The sequence below is a fragment of the Hyperoodon ampullatus genome, assembly GCF_949752795.1.
Source record: "Hyperoodon ampullatus genome assembly, chromosome: 3".
NCBI classification, from domain to species: domain Eukaryota; kingdom Metazoa; phylum Chordata; class Mammalia; order Artiodactyla; family Ziphiidae; genus Hyperoodon; species Hyperoodon ampullatus.
The window spans coordinates 11,092,076-11,118,171 of record NC_136916.1 but is presented as its reverse complement, the minus strand read 5'-3'; the positions used below and the strand labels follow the sequence as shown (position 1 = coordinate 11,118,171).

General features: G+C 36.9%; 1 protein-coding gene across 1 annotated transcript; it reads right to left on the bottom strand.

Annotated features, from left to right (window-relative positions):
• Window positions 1-296: 296 nt before the first annotated feature.
• On the bottom strand, window positions 297-26,096 carry ENKUR (enkurin, TRPC channel interacting protein; the record flags this gene model as incomplete). Its single annotated transcript, XM_079699832.1, has 5 exons — window positions 297-788; window positions 6,742-6,885; window positions 15,592-15,815; window positions 21,100-21,245; window positions 26,020-26,096. The coding sequence occupies 5 exons, from the start codon at window positions 26,094-26,096 to the stop codon at window positions 615-617; spliced, it is 765 nt and encodes a 254-aa protein (XP_079555958.1). The 3' UTR covers window positions 297-614.

Genomic DNA, 26,096 nt, shown 5'->3' with positions numbered 1-26,096 from the left:
CCTTGATTTTATGTTATCTTCTTAATTTTTCTTCCTCCAAATGTAAACCTCTCAGCCTATATATAACATTATGGATATTGAAAATATTTATAGCTGTGAATAGCTGCAAATGACATAGGCTACCAGAAAATATATGTAATTTTTGGATCTCTGGAATAATATGTAGAAAATACTTCAGAGTAGTAAAAAAGCTTACACGACTATTTCCAATTCAAAATACTTTACAGTTTTTAACCTTGTATTCCTTGTATTACGCAGTGTAGAAAAAAATGTGAAGTTCTGAGTGTTGACTTTATTTTTCAGGGCCCAGAAATGAATGTTTATGTGAAACAAGTACATAATAATAATGAATTATGCCATCAAACTGGAAAACCTAACATCAAATTTTAATCAGGTTATACATGGAAACCCTGATGCTGGTGAAAAAAAATTTTTTTTTCTCTATGTAAGTAAATAATACAACTATTCTTTAAACATTGCCTAAGCGTTTTGGTAAAGATTATTTTTATACTCTTCATGGTATTTTACTTTTTGAAAAAAACTTATGATTTAATTTCTATGTTTTCCGTGGGTTTTTTCTATGTCAAAATGACTATATTTTTAAAAATCCACTATTACTTATTAGCAATATAAATAATTTTGTGCTTTTCGAAGACACCAATGTCGTGTTCCAGCTGCTTCATCTCTTCTTCCAGCTTCTGCTTGCGAATCTTCTTTGATATGGAGTCGATGAAGACCGGGAGGGACTGAAACTCCTTATGTACTTCTTCCCAGTTCTTTTTCAGCCCCTGCAAATGGTAAAGAAAACTGTACATAGCAAAGTAAACTGCAGAAGCAGAGTAAATAGCAAAGAAAATTGCACTGGGAAGGAAAAATGTAAACAGGTAAAGAAAGCTGACAAAAATAACTAAAAAATGATATGTGTTTATCAAGTTCTTGGCCACAGTAACAAAAAATACTGTACAGAGGCCAAACCCTGTCCTTGATTGTGTGCTCAATTCCCACTGGGAATATTTATTTTCTTTGTTTTTAATGTTACTGTACTTGTTTTTACCATCAAATACGTGTATGCAGAGTTATGAGTAGTATGAAACTAAGCTCATAGCAAATGCTTTGGTAAAAACAACTTAGAGTTGATGTCCCAAGCAAAAAAAACAATTTTGAACAGGAAATTATTTCTTATAAAAATTTACATTTTTTTCTTTAGAAAAAAAAATATTATCCTCATTCTTCAACAGAGAAATCACATCGAAACACTTGATTCTGACTTACATGGCCATGTTTTCTTATATCTGACTAAATGGAATTGTATAAAATGCCAAAATTCAATTTTTTTTTTTTTTTTGCGTTCCGTGGGCCTCTCACTGCTGTGGCCTCTCCCGTTGTGGAGCACAGGCTCCGGACGCGCAGGCTCAGCGGCCATGGCTCAGGGGCCTAGCCACTCCGCGGCATGTGGGATCCTCCCGGACTGGGGCACGAACCCGTGTCCCCTGCATCAGCAGGCGGACTCTCAACCACTGCGCCACCAGGGAAGCCCCAAAATTCAATTTAACAAAGGATGATCTTTTATGTGTTTTCAGTATTAGAAAGAATTCTTCCTCCATATAGTTAATGGATCTATACTTCCCATTAATTTATTCTAGAAATGACTGAAATATCATTACATGTAACACATATGCTAATTCAATAATGTAAGTTAACGTTTTATGTTCTCAGAAACCAACAAATTCAAAATTAGGAATCTCTTAGGAGCAATAAAGCTTATTTCCATCTCTGCACAGTTATCATTTCTTATCACAAGGCACTAGAGGCTCCATTGACAAAATGGTCTTAAACTAATTGAACTCATGCAATGAAATTTTATAAATTGACACTTTGTTATTCACTATGGGTGCACAAATCATTTTATTTACACAAAAATGAAAAGTAAAACTGAAAGTAAAATTTAAAATATTGCCTGGGGCTTCCCTGGTGGCGCAGTGGTTGAGAGTCCACCTGCCGATGCAGGGGACACGGGTTTGTACCCCAGTCTGGGAAGATCCCACATGCCACGGAGTGGCTGGACCCCATGAGCCATGGCCATTGAGCCTGCGCGTCCGGAGCCTGTGCTCCGCAACGGGAGAGGCCACAGCAGTGAGAGGCCCGCATACCGCAAAAAAAAAATATTAATAATAAAAAAATAAAATAAAATATTGCCTGGAAATTATGATCCCTGACACACAGATGGAAAAACATATCCCATGCAAATGAAGACCAAAAGAAAGCTGGGGTAGCTATACTTATGACAGAAAAAACTGACTTTGAAACAAAGACTGTAATAAGGGACAAAGGGCGTGACATAATGATAAAGGGGTTGGTACAACAAGAGGATATAACATTTATAAATATTTACGTACCCAACATAGGAGCATCAAAATATGAATGCAAATATTAACAAATTGAAAGAAAAAACCAGACAGCAATACTATAATAGTAGGGAACTTTAATATTCCACTTACATCAATGGATAGATCATCCAGACAGAAAATCAGTAAGGAAACATCAACTTTAAATGACAGGTTAGATCAGATGGACTTCACAGATATATATAAAATTTTCCATCCAAAAGCAACAAATACACATTCTTCTCAAGTGTACACAGAACATTCTCCAGCACAGATCATATGTTAGGCTACAAATCAAGTCTTAATAAATTTAAGAGGATTGAAATCATATCAAACATATTTTCTGACCACAATGGTATGAAACTAGAAATAGACCACAGTCTATTAAGTATGCAATAGCATTATGTTTAAAAAAACAAATACCTTAATAAAAAAATACTTTACTGCTAAAAAATGCTAACCATCATCTGGCAGTGCAGGGTTTCCACAAATCTTTAATTTGTAAAAATCTCAGTCTGTGAAGTACAGTAAAATGAAGTGCAATAAAACAAGGTATGCCTGTACCCTAATGAAGTGGGATTTATTCCAGGGAGGCAAGGCTGGTTCAATATTCACAAATCAGTCAATGTGATACACTACATTAATAAAATAAAGGATAAAAATCATATGATCACCTCAACTGATACAAAAAAGCATGATAAAATTCAACCTCCATTTATGATAAAAAAAAAAACTTTCAACAAAGTGCATACGGAGGGAACATACCTCAACATAATGAAGGCCAAATACAACAAGCTCACAGCTAACATCATACTCAATGGTGAAAAGCTAAAAGCTTTTCCTCTAAGATGAGGAACAAGACAAAGATGCCCACTTTTGCCACTTTTATTCAACATAGTATTAGAAGTCCTAGCCAGAGCTCAGGAGTAGCATAATTTAAAATTATTGATTAAAAAAAAAAGAAAGAAGATATGGTCCTTGAAAATCATGGCCATACATTTAGATTTATGAGAGAATTAGAAGTGTCTCATATAACAATACCTTCATAATAAGCCCTCACAGTACAAATTTAATCTTGTAAACTTTTCGGGGAGAAAATGGTTTATTTCCACCCTCAGGTAAAAATGACTACAAGTTTGGACACACTTTATAGAAAAGATTTGTTGAGAAAAAAGGCCACAATGTTGAACATTTCTTGAGTGAGATTATATCAAGGATTTGGGAAAGGGAAAAGGTAGAAGCGTCTTCTACATTTTAAAAAGAGGGGGATGGGTTAACACAGTTCTTAATAGTGTATGAGAAGTATTCCAATAAGAAGTCCTCAAAAGAATTCTGTTTTTCTATAGCCTTTCATTATGAAATGGGAATATGTTTCCACAGTGCTCCACAGGGTTGCCTATTGCAGAGAAGAAATCTATGTATTTATACACTTTGAAATATCAAAGGTTTTTCATAGCTCCTTGGGTGATCTTTCCCTATTCTTTGTGGTCACAGCAGCTACACGTTTTGCAGTATTTCTTTTTAAAGTATAGTTTTCTTTATCTTCCAGTGTGTACAATAACATTTGGATCAAAGTCCACCTCTAGGGATGGGAACTAAATGTGATTGATATTTCATATTATACCGAAATAGCCTCTTAGCGGTTTTGTGGTTATTTCATCTAAAAAAAATCTTTTATCCACTGCAGCGATACTGATTTCCCCTTATCTTTATTTCTTCATTTTTCTCTCTTCTAGTTTAATACTGAAATAATACTGCTAATTGTGGAAAAATTTCACATAGGGAGAAGCGGTCATAAAATAATAGGAAGTGTGTTCAGGTCCATGCTCCTCTGCTGCCACCCCCATCCATTCTCCACCTCTGGTTCTGCGCTGTGGCTGAGGTATTTATTCCTATGGGCTGCTCCTCCCCCAGCGCTGCTCCCTCCAGCCTCTGCCTGAATTCAGCCAAGGAAGGCACCGGTGGGAGGAGAGCGAGCTTGGGGCATTTCTTCCCCCATCCTGGACATCACCTGGACACGACTGGCCCTTGCATCTGTGACTACAGTGCCTGCCGGGGCCCCTCTTCCAGGCTCCAGCTCCCACCCGGCTCTGGTAATGCTGTTTCCTGCCCCTGCCCTTCCAGCCCAGGGTGGTGGTGATTCCCACTGTCCCTAGTCCTCAGTGTTCCCTGTTGGTCCCCTTAGCCCTGCTTCACTTCTGTAAATAGTTCCTTTGTAAATTCTCTTCAGAATCCCAGCCTAGTAGGTCTTCTATCCCCTGCTGGATCCCGGGTGGGAAGAGCTTCCTTCTGTCACCTCTGATGCACGTGCTTATCATGTGGTAGGAAAACACGGGCCTGGGAACTGGTCGATGTGAGTTTTAGTCCCTCTTCAGCTACTTGATAATGTTGTGACCAGGGGCAAATGTAAACCAACCTCCAAGTTCACTGACAGGAAGGACCACGTCTGTTTTGCTCACAACAGTATATCCCCCAGGCTGGGTACAGTGAGTGGAACATGGTAGATTAGATGTTCAGTAGATGAATGAAGGGATGAATGAACAAATGTGCCCACTTAATACTGATATATTTGCATTTTATATGCTCATCTGTGAAATGAGAAGTCTGGAATAATTAGACCAGATGATCCCTTCCTGGATAATGAGACTGTTATTTTATGAAGAATGAGCAGAATGTGCCCTCCTCAGGGACATATGCCCATCCTGTCATAGAACTACGTGCAACTCTTTACCAGGGAAGCGAGCAGGGCTCAGGGCTTGTCAGGAACAGAGCGCGTGGCTTCGTTACCATGGCAGCTACACTACCCAGCTAATAAGGCATCCAAGGGAGGGTCAGCTATTGTCTATCAAAGTGTCTACAAAGAAGCTCTGTAGTGACCACATCAGGAAGTTGAGGGCTGCTGACCCACTAAGGACGTGCCCGAGGGAAGAGCCTTTGCCTTCCCAGGGAAGTTCTTCCTTTCTTTTCCTATTTTTCTTAGATATAAAAACCTGGCTTTCACAAAAGCATGTATGTTTTAAGAACGGCAGAATCTGATGGAGGGAGGGAAGGAGGGAGGGAGAGAAGGAGGGAGGGAACCAAAGAGCAGTGCTTTTCCTGAAAATGACCGGCCGAGTTCCACTTCCACGTGGGCCAGCCTTCTTGCCTGTCTGTCTTCCTTCCTTCTCTCCAGCGCACCATTATTAATCACCTGTGTTTACACTGGGCACTAGGTTAGGCATTGCAGAGATTGCTGGCAACAAAGAGACAGGGTCCCTGCCCTCGGGCCACTCCTGCTGTCTGGGATATCCTCTTACTCTGCAGTTTAAGGCACAGCTAAAGACCTACCTACATCCTGCACTGGATGTTCATGCCTGCGAACCTTATAAAACATATGATCTGTACACACACACCTTTCTATATGTACATATATACGCAGCACCTCTCATCAATTAAATTACAATATTATCCATAGCAGAAATTTCATTTTATGCCCCTTGGGGCTTAGCATGATACTCTATGCAGAACAGACATTTAATAAATGTTTATTGATGATTGGGATGACACTGATAAAATGCTAAGATTTTATAACAGCATATGAATCCATTTTTCAATAGAAATTAATGTTGTAAAAATAGGTTTTTTTTCTGTTTTGAAAAGGTCACTAGAAATGACTTTGTAGAAAGCTTTCAAAGTAACAAAACAATGAATAAAGTACTATTTTTACCTCTGTAAGAGAACACAACTATAGAACAGTGTCAGTAGGTGCTTAATAAATACTCTCTAAAGATGATGGAGCAACGGTGCTCACATCCCCCAATATTTTAAATGCTTCAGATAGAAGTCTTGCATTAAAAACTCCAGTGTAAGTGTCTTTAAGTCTGTTTTACTCCAAATAAAGAAAACATATGTAAAGCCTAACACCTGGTTATTTTAAAATCTGGACACTTGCTTATAAGAAAAAAAAAGTTGGTCTAGGGACAGTTTCAATTATTCTAGAGCTCCACCTAGTGAAAAATACCTACCTTATGGATATTATTTTTGAAAAATTCAGGGGCATGGGGATGAAAATCAAAATGCTTTTTTACTTTATTTATGCACGTTCGTTGAAGGAGAAGCTTAGCTTGCTTATGACACTACTTCAGGAAGAAACAGAAGCTCACCTAGCTGGAAACAAATTATTATTCAACAATCCCTATATCACAACTTTTTGCTCTCCCCAGAGAGCCAGCTTTGTTGCATGCAGTTGTCACTATAAGCAAAAGAGAGTGTTCTGATTTCAAAATCAAAGTGCTGGCCTTAATAATCACTGATGGTGGACCTTTCTTTCAGAGATGTTTTAAAGAGTTACACATGAAGGTAAACTACAGACGCTTACCTGCAGAACTGCCTCCCTTTCTTCATCAGATAGCCTCTTCATAGCTGCTTCCCTGAGGTTTTCCTGGATATAGTTATATTCTTCCTGGGCTTTCTTCACTTCTTCATTTCTCTTACGTATATATTCAGGCGTGACACCATAACCCTGGTAAGGATTTTTCAGGAAAAAAAAATCAACATCCTGAAAGTAATCTTATATATGTGTACATACCAACCAATGATTAGGAGCAAAAGAAAAGTTACAGACCTAAAGCCTTTGCGCAAAACACTGCAAGTTAACAAAAGTCAGTGATTTTTTTTTTTCCTATTTGGAACTAGTTGATTCTGGTCATTTAAAACCATCTGTGCTGTTATCATGGCTGTTTGTTTTCCCTCTTTTGAATGTTCCCAGTGTCTGTTCTTGGCTGATGACTTGGCCCTTACTTTACCCCGAAGAACTGGATTTTCTTTATTTCTTTTAGGTGCTTCAGATTTTACCTTGAAATATCTCAAATATCTTAAGGTCTCTTGTGCATGATCTCGTTTAAAAAAAAAAAAAAAAGGAAGATAAATGCTTCCAATGCATTGTAAGAACAAACTCTTAAAGATACTAGGCACATCTGCTTTAAGAAAAAATTGACGTGGGCCCCTAAGGTTGTTTTTGGAACTACAAAATACAATCTTAGGCTCCTGGGCTGCTTACAAGGACTGACAGTGAAGCAATCAGCTATGATTCTTTCAAGTTAGTGAATGTGTCGATACCCCTGTGTAGAGAAACAGAACTACTCCCTGTTCATTCTTCAAATAATTATTTGAGGATGTACTTGGTGCTAGCTACACTAGTGAATAAGAAAGGCAAAGTTTCTGTCCTCATGGAATGTGCATTCTGTAGTGAGAGGAAACTCACCAAAAATAAAGTATAAAATAATATATATTAAGTCCTCCACAGTAAATACAGTAAGAAAAAAGAAAGTCATGAGAGCTATTTGAGATAAATAAAGATGTCAGAGAAGACCAGAGGGCAGATAGCAGAAGCAAGAAGAACTACAATCCTGCAGTCTGTGGAACAAAAACCACATTCACAGAAAGATAGACAAGATGAAAAGGCAGAGAGCTATGTACCAGATGAAGGAACAAGATAAAACCCCAGAAAAACAACTAAATGAAGTGGAGATAGGCAACCTTCCAGGAAAAAGAATTCAGAATAATGATAGTGAAGATGATCCAGGACCTTGGAAAAAGAATGGAGGCAAAGATCAAGAAGATGCAAGAAATGTTTAACAAAGACCTAGAAGAATTAAAGAACAAACAAACAGAGCTGAACAATACAATAACTGAAATGAAAAATACACTAGAAGGAATCAGTAGCAGAATAACTGAGGCAGAAGAACGGATAAGTGACCTGGAAGACAGAATAGTGGAATTCACTGCTGTGGAAGAGAATAAAGAAAAAAGAATGAAAAGAAATGAAGACAGCCTAAGAGACCTCTGTGACAACATTAAACGCAACAACATTTGCATTATAGGGGTCCCAGAAGGAGAAGAGAGAGAGAAAGGACCCGAGAAAATATCTGAACAGATTATAGTCGAAAACTTCCCTAACATGGGAAAGGAAATAGCCACCCAAGTCTAGGAAGTGCAGAGAGTCCCAGACAAGATAAACCCAAGGAGAAACATGCCGAGACACATAGTAATCAAATTGACAAAAATTAAAGACAAAGAAAAGTTACTGAAAGCAGCAAAGGAAAAATGACAAATAACATACAAAGGAACTCCCACCAGGTTAACAACTGATTTCTCAGCAGAAACTCTATAAGCCAGAAGGGAGTGGCATGATATATTTAAAGTGATGAAAGGGAAGAACTTACAACCAAGATTAGTCTACCCGGCAAGGATCTCATTCAGATTCGATGGAGAAATCAAAAGCTTTACAGACGAGCAAAAGCTAAGAGAATTCAGCACCACCAAACCAGCCCTACAACAAATGCTAAAGGAACTTTTCTAAGTGGGAAACACAAGAGAAGAAAAGGAACTACAAAAGCAAATGCATCACAGTTAAGAAAATGGTAATAGGAACATACATATGGATAATTACCTTAAACATGAATGGATTAAATCCTCCAACCAAAAGACACAGGCTTGCTGAATGGATACAAAAACAAGACCCATATATATGCTGTCTACAAGAGACCCACTTCAGACCTAGGGACACATAAAGACTGAAAATGAGGGGATGGAAAAAGATATTCCATGCAAATGTAAATCAAAAGAAAGTTGGAGTAACAATACTCATATCAGATAAAATAGACTTTAAAATAAAGAATGTTACAAGAGACAAGGAAGGACACTAAATAATGATCAAGGGATCATTCCAAGAAAAAGATATAACAATTATAAATATATATGCACCCAACATAGGAGCACCTCAATACATAAGGCAACCGCTAACAGCTATAAAAGAGGAAATCGACAGTAACACAATAATAGTGGGAGACTTTAACACCTCACTTACACCAATGGACAGATCATCCAAAGAGAAAATTAATAAGGAAACACAGCTTTAAATGACACAATAGACCAGATAGATTTAATTGATATTTATAGGACATTCCATCCAAAAACAGAAGATTACACTTTCTTTTCAAGTGCATATAGAACATTCTCCAGGATAGATCACATCCTGAGTCACAAATCAAGCCTCAGTAAAGTTAAGAAAATTGAAATCATATCAAGCATCTTTTCTGACCACAACGCTATGAGATTAGAAATCAATTACAGGGAAAAAACCCATAAAAAACACAAACACATGGAGGATAAACAATGCATTACTAAATAACCAAGAAATCAAAGAGGAAATCAAAAAATACGTAAAAACAAATGACAATGAAAACACGACGATCCAAAACCTACGGAATGCAGCAAAAGCAGTTCTAAGAGGGAAGTTTACAGCAATACAAGCCTACCTCAAGAAACAAGAAAAATCTCAAACAATCTAACCTTACACCTAAAGGAAATACAGAAAGAAGAACAAACAAAACCCAAAGTTAGTAGAAGGAAAGAAATCATAAAGAGCAGAAATAAAAGAAATAGAAACAAAGAAAACAACAGCAAAGGTCAATAAAAATAAAAGCTGGTTCTTTGAGAAGATAAACAAAATCGATAAACCATTGGCCAGACTCATCAAGAAAAAGACGGGGAGGACTCAAATCAATAAAATTAGAAATGAAAAAGGAGAAGTTACAACAGACACCGCAGAAATACAAAGCATCCTAAGAGACTACTACGAGCAACTCTATGCCAATAAAATGGACAACCTGGAAGAAATGGACAAAGCCTTAGAAAGGTATAACCTTCAAAGACTGAACCAGGAAGAACTAGAAATTATGAACAGACCAATCACAAGTAATGAAATTGAAACTGTGATTAAAAATCTTCCAACAAACAAAAGTCCAGGACCAGTTGGCTTCACAGGTGAATTCTATCAAATATTTAGAGAAGAGCTAACACCCATGCTTCTCAAACTCTTCCAAAAAATTGCAGAGGAAGGAACACCCCAAACTCATTCTATGAGGCCACCATCACCCTGATACCAAAACCAGACAAAGATACTACAAAAAAAGAAAACTACAGGCCAATATCACTGATGAATATAGTCAAGAAAATACTAGCAAACAAAATCCAACAACACATTAAAAGGCTCATACACCATGATCAAGCAGGGTTTATCCAGGGATGCAATGATTCTTCAATATATGCAAATCAATCAATGTGATACACCATATTAACAAATTGAAGAATAAAAACCATATGATCATCTCAATAGATGCAGAAAAAGCTTTTGACAAATTCAACACCCATTTATGATAAAAACTCTTCAGAAAGTGGGCATAGAGGGAACCTACCTCAACACAGTAAAGGCCGTATAAGACAAACCCACAGCAAATATCAGTCTCAATGGTGAAAAACTGAAAGCATTTCCTCTAAGATCAGGAACAAGACAAGGATGTCCACTCTCGCCACTATTATTCAACACAGTTTTGGAATTCCTAGCCATGGCAATCAGAGAAGAAAAATAAAAGGAATACAAATTGGAAAAGAAGAAGTAAAACTGTCACTGTTTGCAGATGTCATGACACTATACATAGAGGATCCTAAAGATGCCACCAGAAAACTACTAGAGCTAATCAACAAATTTGGTAAAGTTGTAAATAATTACATAATTAATGCACAGAAATCTCTTGCATTCTTATACACTAATGATGAAAAATCTGAAAGAGAAATTAAGGAAACACTCCCATTTACCACTGCAACAAAAAGAATAAAATACCTAGGAATAAACCTACCAAGGGAGACAAAAGACCTGTATGCAGAAAACTATAAGACACTGATGAAAGAAATTAAAGATGATGCAAACAGATGGAAAGATATACCATGTTCTTGGATTGGAAGAATCAATATTGTGAAAATGACTATACTACCCAAAGCAATCTACAGATTCAATGCAATCCCTATCAAATTACTAATGGCATTTTTTACGGAACTAGAACAAAAAATCTTAAAATTTGTATGGAGACACAAAAGACCCCGAATAGCCAAAGCAGTCTTGAGGGAAAAAAACAGAGCTGGAGGAATCAGACTCCTTGACTTCAGACTATACTACAAAGCTACAGAAATCAAGACAATATGGTACTGGCACAAAAACAGAAATATAGATCAATGGAACAGGATAGAAAGCCCAGAGATAAAGCCACGCACATATGGTCACCTTATCTTTGATAAAGGAGGCAAGAATATACAGTGGAGAAAAGTCAGCCTCTTCAATAAGTTGTGCTGGGAAAACTGCACAGCTACATGTAAAAGAATGAAATTAAAACACTCCCTAACAGCATACACAAAAATAAACTCAAAATGGATTAGAGACTTAAATGTAAGACTGGACACTATAAAACTCTCAGAGGAAAACATAGGAAGAACACTCTTTGACATAAATCACAGCAAGATCTTTTTTGATCCACCTTCTAGAGTAATGGAAATAAAAACAAAAATAAACAAATGGGACCTAATGAAACTTCAAAGCTTTTGCACAGCAAAGGAAACCATAAACAAGACGAAAAGACAACCCTCAAAATGGGAGAAAATATTTGCAAACGAATCAATGGACAAAGGATTAATCTCCAAAATATATAAACAGCTCGTGCAGCTCAATATTAATGAAACAAACAACCCAATCAAAAAATGGGCAGAAGACCTAAATAGACATTTCTCCAAAGAAGACATTCAGATGGCCAAGAAGCACATTAAAAAACTGCTCAACATCACTAATTATTAGAAGAATGCAAATCAAAATTACAATGAGGTATCACCTCACACCAGTTGGAATGAGCATCATCAGAAAATCTGCAAATAACAAATGCTGGAGAGGGTGTGGAGAAAAGGGAACCCTCTTGCACTGTTGGTGGGAATGTAAGTTGATACAGCCACTATGGAGAATAGTATGGAGGTTCCTTAAAAAACTAAAAATAGAATTAACATATGACCCAGCAATCCCACTACTGGCATATACCCAGAGAAAACCATAATTCAAAAGGACCGATGCACCCCAATGTTCATTGCAGCACTATTTACAATAACCAGGACAAGGAAGCAACCTAAATGCCCATTGACAGACAAATGGATAAAGAAGATGTGGTACATATATGCAATGGAATATTACTCAGCCATAAAAAGGAACGATATTAGGTCATTTGTAGAGACGTGGATGGATCTAGAGACTGTCATACAGAGTGAAGTAAGTCAGAAAGAGAAAAACAAATATCGTATATTTCCATATAGGTGGAACCTAGAAAAATGGTACAGATGAACCAGTTTGCAGGGCAGAAACAGAGACAGAGATGTAGAGAACAAACATATGGACACCAAGGGGGGAAAGTGGCAGGAGGGTGGTGGTGGCGGGATGAACTGGGAGATTGGGATTGACATGTATACACTAATATGTATAAAATGGATGACTAATAAGGACCTGATGTATAAAAAAATAAAATTAAGTTAAAAAAGAAAAAGATGTCAGGGAAGACCTCTCTGAGGAAGTAGCTGTTGCAAGATATGAGTCATTAAAACTATACACAAATATTCTGGTTCTTCTCCTTCTAGGCACTTGGTATGACAATATTTTCCTGCTCCCCTTCAAGTAAGATGCAGCCATGTGACCTGAATTTCCCCGTGTGAGTAGATGAAATGTCCTTTTTGGGTAGAAGGCTCATGAACTAATGGTTGACTTGTCATGTTCTTTTTCTCTCTGGTATGGTGATGGGTGATGTTTTGGGTTGTCTGGGTCCTGGAATGAGGACAAGAAGCAGAGCTCCCAGCAATCCTCAATGGACAGGTAGCACAAGCAAGCAATAAAACTTAGTTGCTTTTAGCTACTAAAATTTGGGGGTTGTTAACCACAGCACAACCTAACCTAATCCTGACAACAAGGGATAGAAATCCTAGCTACAAATGTGTTCTGGAAAGTTGCAAAGCACTATACAAATAGACTCTAAGAGCTCAGTATTCTGGTAAGTTAGTTTCATGGTAACCAGTTCAATCCATTTCAGGAAACACCGAGGGCAACACCTCATTTCAGCTCAGTACAATCACTGAGGTTCCCAATGATGACTGTGTAATCACAAGTGATTAAATTATATTTGGCATACTCTGCTTAGGAAAAAGAACTACCTCACAAATGGGTAAAAGCTGCAGTGATCTGAAATATTCCCATGTGCTGGATCATTGAGGGCTAATGCATACTATTAATATTAATAATTGCATATATTATAATATCTGCTCTTTACTGAACTTCTATTAGGTACCAGGTATTGTGTCAAGTGCTTAGTATATTTCATATCATTTAATCCTCACCATGCTGTGATAAATCTAATAACTTGTTAAAAATCACAGAGTTAAGTAGTGGCAGAGTTAGAATTTGAAATGCTTGTCTTCCTATTATTGCTATGTAACTTAGGCAAACATCCATGCTTCAGTTTGCTTACACAAAATACTCTCATGGCACAAATGGACATGTAATACTTTATTTGGAACTAAAACATGAGGTTCATTCACTTTTAAAAAATGGCCTTGCCTTTAAAAGGACTTACTATCTCACTTACCAATAATAGATTTTAAAGCTTAACTCAGATAAGTAGAAAGTAAGTTGAGTTAGTCCTTCGTAAGCCCTGACTGGTTAGCCATCGAGAGTACACTAGGAGCAGAGAATTTGCGTGGCTTCGTAGACAAGCACAGGTAGACTAACCTCGTATTTTTCTGTCTCTGTGATAGAGACTCTCAATTTCCTGCTCAAGGCAGAAAATGTATTGAAGTGGACAGCTTAGGTGGAAGGCAGCCAGTGTGGCGGTTTGTGGCATGACCATCAAAGGAGAAGGGTTTTTACGTGATGGTAGAGAAATGATGGATTGGAAATGGCTTTAAAGAGCCAGGAGAATGAAATTTCTGCTTTCCCACACCCTATGGGACAAGGACCCTGAAGAACCTCCAGGGGCCATAGAAGGAGGACGTAACCAGAGAAACTTGAAATCTTTCTAAGCATGAGCTGTCAACTCCCAGATTCCTACTAAGGTCTTCCAAAGGTGTCTCAGCCAGCTGAGGGACAAGGGTTTCTCAGGGAATAAGTAGTGTTCTCTGACAACAGCCTTGAGGTTCCTGTTTTGATGGTGAACAGTCATTGGATTCACCATGGTAGATCATTGGATGACCTCAGTACAAGCCCCTCTTACATCAATGTTACAATTTCCTCTTTTTCTCTTCTTTTCTTCCTTATTTCCTTCCCAAGTTATTATTATACATTATTATTCTTTAGAATTTTGTACTCATATTATACTATGTGTGTTTCCAGCACTTTTGTGCTCTATAAGTATGCAAAGTAAAATAGGTCTTATATAAGGTATTTTTCAAAAGCTTTTTAAATTTTAAAGTTCTATATTTAAACTGCTAAACCCAAGCTTCTATAATTTTCAACAATGAAATTATATGCCTATCTGATAAGCACCTTTTCAGATAGAAATGAAGGTCCTGAAAAGACTAAATATTGTACAGTACTTTCAAGGTCTGCTTTACTCCAAACCAAACACAAATGAGTTCAAACTGAAATAGTACTGTGAATTATTTACAGTACACTGATAGGACGGATGGTTCTAAAGTTGTTTTCCTCTTCATTTCTCTCATTCTGTTAACAAGATAATGTAAACTAATGACTAAATCTTAGGATCTTCTGAAAGGTTATTCCTTCTAGATTTATAGTAACAACTGTGCTTCTAGTGACAATTCCACCTCACCGAAAATGAGTACCTTTTAGAGAATGTTTGCTACAAATGTTAAATATATTAATAATTGAAATTACGAAAAACAATTATAGTTTCCCTCTACTGAACTATATGTTGTTGTTCATTCCAAATTCTCTGTAATTTCATCACACTAGATTTGGACCAAACACAGACTTCAGAGGAATGAGAACTGGCAATCTAGATAATTTGTCCAGTGAGAGCACTATTTTTTTTAATTGAAGTACAGTTGATTTACAATATTATATTAGTTTTAGGTGTACAACGTAGTGGTTCAAAATTTTTATAGATATAAACTCCATTTAAAGTTATTATAAAATGTTAGCTATATTTCCCTTGTATCTTATTTATTTTATCCATAGTAATCTGTACCTCTTAATCCCCTACCCCTTTCCAAACCCTTCCCCTTTCCATCTCCCCACTGGTAACCATTAGTTTGTCAGTGAGGGCACTATTAGTGATAATACAGACAATCATTATAATACCGTATTTAAATTATCTGACTATCAGATCTTATTAATATATCACAAGGCTACCTTTTTATTGATGTACTTTGGAACTAGTCCTGAAGTTTCAAGGTCATGCTTGTCTCCAGTTCTTTTGTCAACATAGATTGGCTTAGGTTTTTTAGCCACTCCCATAATGACATCGGCTGTATTTGTATTTATAAAATTTTTTTCACTCTGTATTCCCATGACTGGATGGTCCATCCTCAACGGCACAGGAGGCTTTCTGGGCTCATTCCATTCAAACTTTTTTTCTGTTAAACATAATATTTCCTTGTTAATATTAAACTATAAATGTGGCTACTCAGTACTACTTATAGCATCCAGATATTTTACCACTAGTATATTAGAGTTTTATTAATAATATATTCAAATATTTAAGATAAAAATCAGTAATCATAAATGCAAAAAATTAAACGTGACATAATCAATTAATATGTTGATATGTCTCTTGTATATAAAAATCTAAGGGAAGCAAATGAACACCCCAAATCATATGCTAGCTAAAACATTTTTATTAGCTATAATAAAAATATTTTCTTATAAAGATTTCAATGACAAATGTTCAGTATGCCCATTGAAAAAAGTCCAAATAAACATTAAAACTTTTTTCTGAGTACCTTCAATATTATGAATAATTGCCTCTTCAGAGGAAAGTTACTGTAAAATCACCAAGTAAATAAATCAAACTTGATGTATCTGATGTATCCAAGAATCTGTGGATGTTTTTCACTAAAACTATTATTATTATAAGGTATAAAAATCATGTAATAGCTATGTACCTAACATGCAGCTTAAGAAATTATAAATGACCAATACTACTGAGGTTTCCTATTCACTCCTCCCTGATTACAGCTCACCTCCTAAAATAACTGCTATCCAAAGTTACTTATCTCTACCACATTCTCTTCATTAGCAGTAGATGAAACTGGCCATTTTTACACAGTCTCTTTGACTTGACCGTTCCAACTTATCTATTTTGATACAGCCACATCAAAGTGGTTTGTCAAAATGTTAAAATGTAAAATAATTACACTTTATTTCCAAGAACCGAAGGCAACAACTATCTTGACAAAACCTTACTCAAAGGCTTCCCTGGTGGTGCAGTGGTTAAGAATCTGCCTACCAATGCAGGGGACAAGGGTTCCAGCCCTGGTCCTGGAAGATCCCACATGTCGCAGAGCAACTAAGCCCGTGAGCCACAACTACTGAGCCCACGTGCCACAAGGACTGAAGCCCACCTGCCTAAAGCCCACCTGCCTAGAGCCCATGCTCCGCAATAAGAGAAGCCACCGCAATGAGAAGCCCACGCACCATAACAAAGAGTAGCCCCCGCTCGCCACAACTAGAGAAAGCCTGCGCGCAGCAACGAAGACCCAATGCAGCCGAAAACAAGTAAATTAAATAAATAAAAAACAACAATAAAAAACCCCACTGTACTCAAATCTTAACCCCATCACAATTACTATGGACTTTGACTTTATTCATTTCTGTACTGTTTGAACTTTTAAATCATTTTATATAACTTTTATTATCAGAAAAAAACAATACTTATTATTAAAAGTTTATGAACTGGATTAATCTCTTATTATAGGCTGAATTGTGTCCCCCCCGCCATATTCATACGTTGAAGCCCTAAATGCCAGTACCTCAGAATGGGACTGTAGTTGTACATGCTTTTAAAGAGGGACTTAAGTTAAAATGAGGTCATTAGGGTGAACCCTAATCCAATATGACTGATGTCCTTGTAAAAGGAGGAAATTTGGACACAAACACACACAGAAGGAAGCCATGTGAAGACACAGGGAGAAGACAGTGATCTATAAGTCAAGGAGAGATGTCTCATAAGAAATGAATCTTGGAAACATCCTGATCTTGTTTTTTTTTTCATTTGTTTTGTTGTGTTATTGGTTTTGTTTTGGGGTTTTTTTGGCCATTCCGTGTGGCATGTGGGATCTTAGTTCCCCAACCAGGGATCAAACCTATACCCCCTGCAGTGGAAGCTCAGGGACCACCAGGGAATTCCCAGTTAGACCCTGATTTTGGACTCTAGCTCTCAGAATTGTCACAAAATAAATTTCTGTTTAAGCTACCCCATACCTGTTATGGTAGCAGCCCCAGCAAACCAATATACCCCCTGATAATTCTACACCCCCCCCAGGAAACATTATAAAGGAGGTTTTGAATGTTCACTTATTCATTAATTCATGCAATATATTTTTGTTAAGCAATTACTATGTCCCCAGGTAATGCTCTAGGAACTGCGGGTACAGGAGTGAACAGAAGAGACCAAGTCCCCTTTCTCATGGAGTTTACATTATAGTGGGGGATGAAAAAATAAAATATAATATGCAGACTATAATGTATATATTAGCTTGAACTATATGTAAAATTGTTTACTGTTTTTGACCTACAAAAATGGTTACCTTCTTCCTATTTAACATACTACTGAGATGTTGTGAGCATTGTCAGAAATTGAATTAGGGAGTTCTTCCAAAGCCCGGAGCAGAGAATAAGCCTGTTACAACCCAAATAGCTCCCTTCTACCAGATACACCCAAGTCAGGTTGGGTATATCAAGTAAGGTTGACATAATCCGTTTGCCTAAAAAACCAGAGGCATACATCTTACAGATGTTCACATGGGAAACATTTAGATTCCAGATTTAATTATGAGTTGAAAGCGCATGCAAAGGACTCCCATAACGATAGCTTTAGAAATGCGATTAAGAGGCAAAACTGAATTCTCAGAAAATGAGGCAACAGTTTAGAAAGACTGATAATTCATTCTTAGTTGAGTAAGTATATTATAAATCTTGGTTGGTTGTGTTTATGCACCGGATGGAGCCTAAAGCCCACACCCATCTTACCCTTATATTATATCTATCAATATCTAAACATCATATTTTTTTCATCCGAGCAGTAGGGGTTGGCAATGTGGGGTGGCTCGGAAAAAGGGGCGAGGATGTCTCTTTACAAATTATTCGGTGGTAATGTTAATAAGTCTGAAAGCCAAATGACTGGGTTTCTTTTTAGGCTATAATAAAATGGCAATATCAACACGGTCTGTAGTCATGCAGATGTTCTACTACTTAAATTTAGAGAAATCTTCTTGTACCTGTTAGGTATTTTTCAGTGTGTCTAGCAAATTATTGTGTTCAGAATGGCAGAATATTCACCAAGAGACTGGCAGTAGCCTTGGCCTATATTACCTTTAACTTTGTCTCATTGGACGGGGCTTTTAAAGCTCTTGCAATGCCCTGAATTTCTTAATTATTCTTAAGGCCAATGAAATTTTGTGTTTGTTTTGCCTTATAATGTTTATAAGAAAAGAGACAGAATTCTTCCCTTTCTCCTTATTTGAAACTTAGGATTTATACAGTTAGGTTATGTAATATGCTTAACCTTGGAGAGGATTCATGAGGACCTAAGTAATATCATTGGTTCTAAGGCACTTAAAGTATTAAATTCCATTTTAAGACTTTCCAGTGTTCTCAAGTGCTTTTGGGTCACAAAATAACAAGACTCCACTTAAGGGAGTTACAAGAGAGGCTTCTGAAGACATGAATTTCAGCATGAATGTTGTATTTTCAGACTTGCTTCTTTCACCTTTCCCAATAATGCCCTCATCCTCTGTCACGGCATGAGGGTTATGAGAGAGGGTTGTGCGACACATAATATTGTCATAGGGAGAAGTAGTTTCATTTTTGTCAAAAGGCACACCCTAGTTGGGCTTGAGATATTGCATTATTTCCCCGATGCCAGAAGATGGGAAGAGGCTTTTTTTGGGCTGTTGGGTCTTCATTGCTGCGCGCGTGCGTTCTCTAGGTGCGGCGAGCGGGGGCTACTCTTTGTTGCAGTGCGCGGGCTTCTCATTGCGGTGGCTTCTCTCGTTGCAGAGCTCGGGCTCTAGGCGTGCGGGCTTCAGTAGTTGTGGCATGCGGGCTCAGTAGTTGTGGCTCACGGGCTTAGCTGCTCCATGGCATGTGGGATCTTCCCCAACCAGGGCTCAAACCCATGTCCCTGCATTGGCAGGCAGATTCTTAACCACTGCACCACCATGGAAGTCACCAAGGCTAACTTTTTAAAATAGATAGACTCATTGCCCTCTTCTCTTTATTATCTGAAAACATCAGGGAAGACATACCCAAGATGGGAAGAAGTTGCTTCCATGAATACCAATAACAATTCCTTTTTCATCCACTCTCCACTTACCTGATGGCCTTTTCCCTTGATATCCATATTCTCTATGACCACAATTGACTACATAATTTGTGAGGCCCAGTACAAAATGAAAATGTGGGGCTCCTTGATAAAAAATTATTAGGCATTTCAAGATGGCAAAAGCAGAGCATTAAACCAAGTGTGGGATCCTCTGAAGCACAGGGCCCTTTGTGCCTGTACAGGTAGCATGCCCAGGAAACTGGCTCTCATTCATGAAGGCTCCTCCATTACATCTAACTCTTTCATTGTCCTAATGGTCTTAGAGATCGGAGAGAGTTAAAGCCCATACTCAAGGCTAAAGTGAGCCTGATAGTTGCTTCGACAACTGACAGTAATGGTTGTAGTTTTCATCTCTTTCAGAAAAGACCAGACAGGGTTTAGATGCTGAGCTATCTTGCCCACTGAGGTTTAGAACTCTTCTTATGATCATTGTTATTGAAGTCATATAGCTAGTTATGAAGATGGTGGGGCATGTGGTGCTGGAGGTGGGGTTTTATCAGATAGTCCAAGATGTAGCTCAAGATGCTTGCACCATCAAAGGAAAGTCTATTTAGGGGGCAACTTGGCATTCTCCACTCTCTTTTTCTACTACATTGTGGTGTTTTTTGAGAACTTTTATTTAAAATATTTTTTCACTGAAGTATAGTTGATGTATAATACTGATATTATATAAGTTACAGGTGTACAATATAGTGATTTTTAAAGGTCATACTCCATTTATAGTTATTATAAAATATTGGCTATATCCCCTGTGTTGTACGATATATCCTTGTATCTTATTTTATACATAACATTGTACCTCTTAACCCCCTGCTTCTGTTTTGCTCCCTCCCTCTTCCCTCTCATCACTGATAACCACTGGTTTGTTCTGTGAGTCTGCTTCTTTTCTGTTATATTCACAAGTTTGTTGTATTTTTTAGATTCCACACATACGTGATGTCATACATTTCCCTGGCTGACTTATTTCACTTAGCATAATACCCTCCAAGTCCACCCACATTGCTGCAAATGGCAGTATTTCATTCTTCGTTATGGTTGAGTAGTATTCCATTGTATACATATACCACATCTTCTTTATCTATTAATCTCCTGATGGGCACTTAGGTTGCTTCTATGTCTTGGCAACTGTAAATAATACTGCTATGAACACTGGGGTACATCTACTATGTTCTTGACTTCTGCTTTCTCCTAGCCTCTCAAATTCTGTTTAATATGAGGTAAAGTTGTTATCACTGTAAACATTTAATATTCACAGACAAAATAATTTTAAATTATCTGCTAACACTTTTAATATTAAAAAGAGTGATAAAACCTACTGGGTGGTAGAGTTTTTTCCTTTGAATGTTTCTTCAGGAAATCCTTTGGAGAAGGTACTTCAAGTTTTGCTGGTCCCATAGTTTTCATTGCAGTTTTAAATTTTTGCTTGTCATCTTTTACAGCTGCCTTAAAAACTGATACATACCTAAAATTAAAAGAAAAAGTTGTAGCATTTACATTTCTAGTAAAAACTATTTAAAGTTTAAAAAAAGGATATACATTTCTAATTTATATATATCTATATTCATTTGGAGATAGCCATAAAGCATAATTACCTGAATTATCTGAGCCCTGTCCATCAGGCTTAAGCAAGCTACATGGAACCTTTGCCCTAAGAAAAACGTGCCAGGATCAAGATGGTCATAGTATTTCCTTATTATCCTTTGAATATCTGTAGCATCTACAGTGATGTCCCCTCTCCCATTCCTTATATTGGTAATTTATGTCTTCTCTCTTTTTTTTTTTTTTTTTTGCTGATAAGTCTAGCTAAGGGCTTATTAATTTTATTGATTTCTTAAAAAACCAGCTTTTCATTGATTTTCTTTAATGTTCACGTTTTCCATTTCAATGATTTCTGCACTGATCTTTACTATTTATTTGGAGTTTAATTTGCTTTTCTTTTTCAATTTTTTTTTTTTTTAGTTTCTTAAGGTACAAGTTTAGATATTTGACTTTAAACCTTTATACTTATCTAATAGAAGCTATAAAATTAAAAAATACCTTTTTAATTCCCTTCTGATATCTTCTTTGGCTTAGGAGTTTGTTTAGATGTGTTTTGCTTAATCTCCAAATATTGGGGGATTTTCCAGATACCTCTTTGATTTCTAATTAATTTCTACTGTGGTTAAAGAATATAATTGTAAAATTTCAATCCTTTAAGATTTTCTGGCACTTGTTTTATGGCACGAAGCATAGTCTATCTTGGTAAATGTTCTACATACACTGGAAAAGAAAGTGCACACTGCTGCTGTTGGCTGGAGTGTTCTATAAATGACAATTAGGTCAAACTGGTTGGAAGTATTTTCAAGTGTTCTAATAATCATTGAAAGAGAGATGAAATCTCTGACTATAATTGTGGATTTGTCTATTTCTTCTTTTAGTTCTATCGGGTTTTGCTTCATGTATTTTGAAGCTCTATTAGTAGGTGCATAGCATTTAGAATACCTTCTTGAAATACTAATCTCTTCAATATTATGAAATAATATTCTATATCCCTTTTAAAATTCTGTACTCTAAAAATCTACCCTGTCTGATATTAATATAACCATTCCGCATTCCTTTGATTTATGGTAACAGTATTTTTCCATTCTTTGACTTTTTACTTACTTGTGTCTTTATTTTTAAGGGGATTTTCTTATGGAAAGTGTAGAATTTTTATCCTTTCAAAGGGTTTCATTTCTTTGGTGTATTTAGACCATTCACATTTAATGTGATTTTAAAAATATGTTTGTGTTTAAATTTTCCATCTTGCTATTTGTTTTCTACATACCCCATTGCTGGTTCTTCCTTATTTTATTCTGCCTTATTTTTTGTTTTTGTTTTATTTTGTGGAAGTTCTAAGGTTTAAAATATACATGTTTAACTGATCACAGCCTACCTTCAAGTATTATTATGTCACTTCACATAGGACATGAGAACCTTACAAAAGAATACTTGCCTTTACCTCTCCCCCACCTTTATCCTAATGTTATATGCGTGTTATGAAACCCATAATTCATTGTGATTACTTTCCCTTTAAAAAGCCAAATAAATTAAAAAGAAATTCAGAAATAAATTTAAAAAGAAGAAACTTTAATATTTACCCATATGTTTACCATTTTATGTGTTCTTTATTTCATTGTGTAAATCCAAATTTCCAACTCATACCCTTTTCTTATGCATTATGGACTTTTAAACTTCTGGCTTCCACTGTTTCTGATATCTTTCTTCCTCTGTATGTAATGTTTCTTTTTTCCTTGGCTGTTTTTAGGATTTTTCTCTTTATTACTGGTTTTAAGAAATTTTATGTTAATGGCCCTTGGTATGGTTTCCTCTCCCTCCTCCTTCTCCTTTTCCTGCTCGGGGTTCATTATGATTCTTGGATTTGTGGATTTAGAGATTTCATTAATTTTGTCAAAATTTCGACCATTATTCAAATATTTCTTCTATATCTCTCTACTCTCCTTCTGGGATTCTAATTACACTTGTGTTAGGTTGCTTGATGTTGTCCATAGCTCACTGATTCTGTTTTCCTTTTCAGTTTTTTTTCCTCTCATTTCCATTTTGTATTGTTCTAGTATTACTATGTCTTCAAATTCAACAATATTTTCTTCTTCAGTGTCTTAGCTGCTGTTATTCCCATTAAGTATACTATTTTCATTTTAGACATGGTATTACTTATGTCTTCAAGTTAGATTTTGGGTTTTATTTACCCTTCAATTTCTCTCCATATCTTGCTCATGTTTTCCTCTGCCTTTTTGAACACATGGAGAATATTTAAAATAGTGGTTTTAATCTCCTTGTCTACTAATTCTCTCATTGATGTCATTTCTTTGTCTGTTTGTATTGACTGATTTTTCTCTTGGTTATACATTGTATTTCTGGGTCCAGGAGCTTTTAGTCTATTTCTGATTTGGCCCTACTACTAAGGCAATATATTTCTGAGGGCACTACTCAATCCCTTGCATCTTAGGAGGAGTTTCCACTCTGGTTGATGGGAATATAAACTTTATCTGGCTCTGCTGCCTTCTGTTGGTTATTTCCCTGGCCTTGGTAGTTTCAACATATGAAAGTACTGTCAACCAAAGACTTCAGGGAAATTCACCTGCATACTTCTATAGTTCTCTATATATGTAGTTCTTTCCTCTCTAGCACTCTTGTGCTGTGAACGCTACCTGCCTTGACCACCTCAAACTCTGAACTCTGTTTAACTCAAGGAAACTGCTGGATTTTGTTTTAATTTCTCTTTCCTGGACTTTTGTCTGGAGATTCTCTCCATAGAGTATGTTGGGACAATTGTAGGGCTTGTTTCCTTTCTCTTAGGGATGACTGCTCTGCGTTGCTTGTCCAGTGCCTGAAAAACCATTGTTTTACATATATTTTTCTGGTGTTTTAGTTGTTTAAGGTGAGAGGGTAAACTCCACTCTTGATTGGAAGCAGAAGTTAAGCTATACCACTTTTAATACTTTGTATTCTCATCTTACTATGTAGGTAAGTTTGGGTGGAGAAACATTAAATTGTTTCTTGCTTTTAGAAGACTTTCCTTAATCATGAACTAAATGGCTGGGAATTAATTATGGTCCAAACTGAATGAGCTCACTAGATACCATCAGGAAATAATGTTCAATCCAAATCTGTGCCTTGAAATTCCCATGGAAGTTAGAAATGGCAGATATGATCCCTTAATAAAATAACTTCCTCTGCAGTAAAAAGGAGTGCGTATACTCTCACCTTTTTAAAATTTGCAATCTTGTGATTCATTACACTATTTTGTGTGAGTTGAAAGCTTACTATCCGTTATAGAAAACAAGATATTCTATTCTATATGAATAATAATTTTTTAATTTTTCCAAATTACAAAAATTTTTTAAAATGATGAAACTAATGTAATGGTATATGTCAATTATACCTCAACAACAGCAAAAAGGAATAAAGATCTAGGTTCCCTCCATCTCCTCAATTCATTTTCCAGAAAAAATTATGTTTTCTATATCTCTATTTATGTATGAATTGTAACTTGATTTTTAAAACTTAATATCGGGGCTTCCCTGGTGGCTCAGTGGTTAAAAATCCGCCTGCCAATGCAGGGGACACGCGTTCAAGCCCTGGTCCGGGAAGATCCCACATGCCATGGAGCAACTAAGCCCGTGTGCCACAACTACTGAGCCTCTGCTCTAGAGCCCGCGAGCCACAACTACTGAAGCCCGTGTGCTACAACTACCGAAGCCCACGCGCCTAGAGCCTGTGCTCCGCAACAAGAGAAGCCACCGCAGTGAGAAGCCTGCGCACAGCAACAAAGAGTAGCCCCCACTCGCCGCAACTAGAGAAACCCTGCATGCAGTAATGAAGACCCAATGAACCAAAAATAATAAATAATTTTTTTAAAAAATAAAGAGGGCCTCCCTGGTGGCGCAGTGGTTGAGAGTCCGCCTGCCGATGCAGGGGATACGGGTTCGTGCCCCGGTCTGGGAGGATCCCATATGCCGCGGAGCGGCTGGGCCCGTGAGCCATGGCTGCTGAGCCTGCGCATCCGGAGCCTGTGCTCCGCAACGGGAGAGGCCACAACAGTGAGAGGCCCGCATACCACAAAAAAAAAAAAAAAAAAAAAAAAATAAATAAATAAATAAATAAATAAAAAATAAAAAATAAAGAAAATGACAACTTGGTTTAAAAAAAAAACCTTAGAAACGATCTCATGCATTTATTTTGTTTCACCAATCAAAAAACTGAGGCTCAGAAACAAACAGGAATTTATATTTGACAATACTCTTGGGGAAAAAAAATAAGTATTATCCCTTTATAGAGGGAGCAGCAGTGTAGTCAGGAACAAAACAACGAACTCCTGAAACCAAGTTTCAAGTATCCTAACACAGGATAATAAAATTGTGATTTTCTCTTTTGAACCATAAGAAATTTCAGGCTATGTTGTATGCCACATCATACACGAACAATTAAATTACAAACAATCACACACGTATTAAAAGGAGGCTAACATAAGAAAACGGCCCTCTCACAGCACCAGGCCGCCCTCTCTGTGAATTGTGAGATGCTAAATACTTATATTTTGCAAATTCCTTTAAGAAGTTGTCATCCAAGGCTACTTCATTGAGACAAAAACACGTTATCTCGTTTTGAAAGTGATATGATGCTTATTTAATCCTGAAATGGAACAGTAATTCCCCACTCTTGTTTCAAGCGGTAATCTTTGCTTACCCACGTACCTAGGAGGCCGGGGAGGTTCCTTCCAGTCACTGGGTATGAGGTTATAAATGCTCTCAGAAGAGCACACTGGATCCAT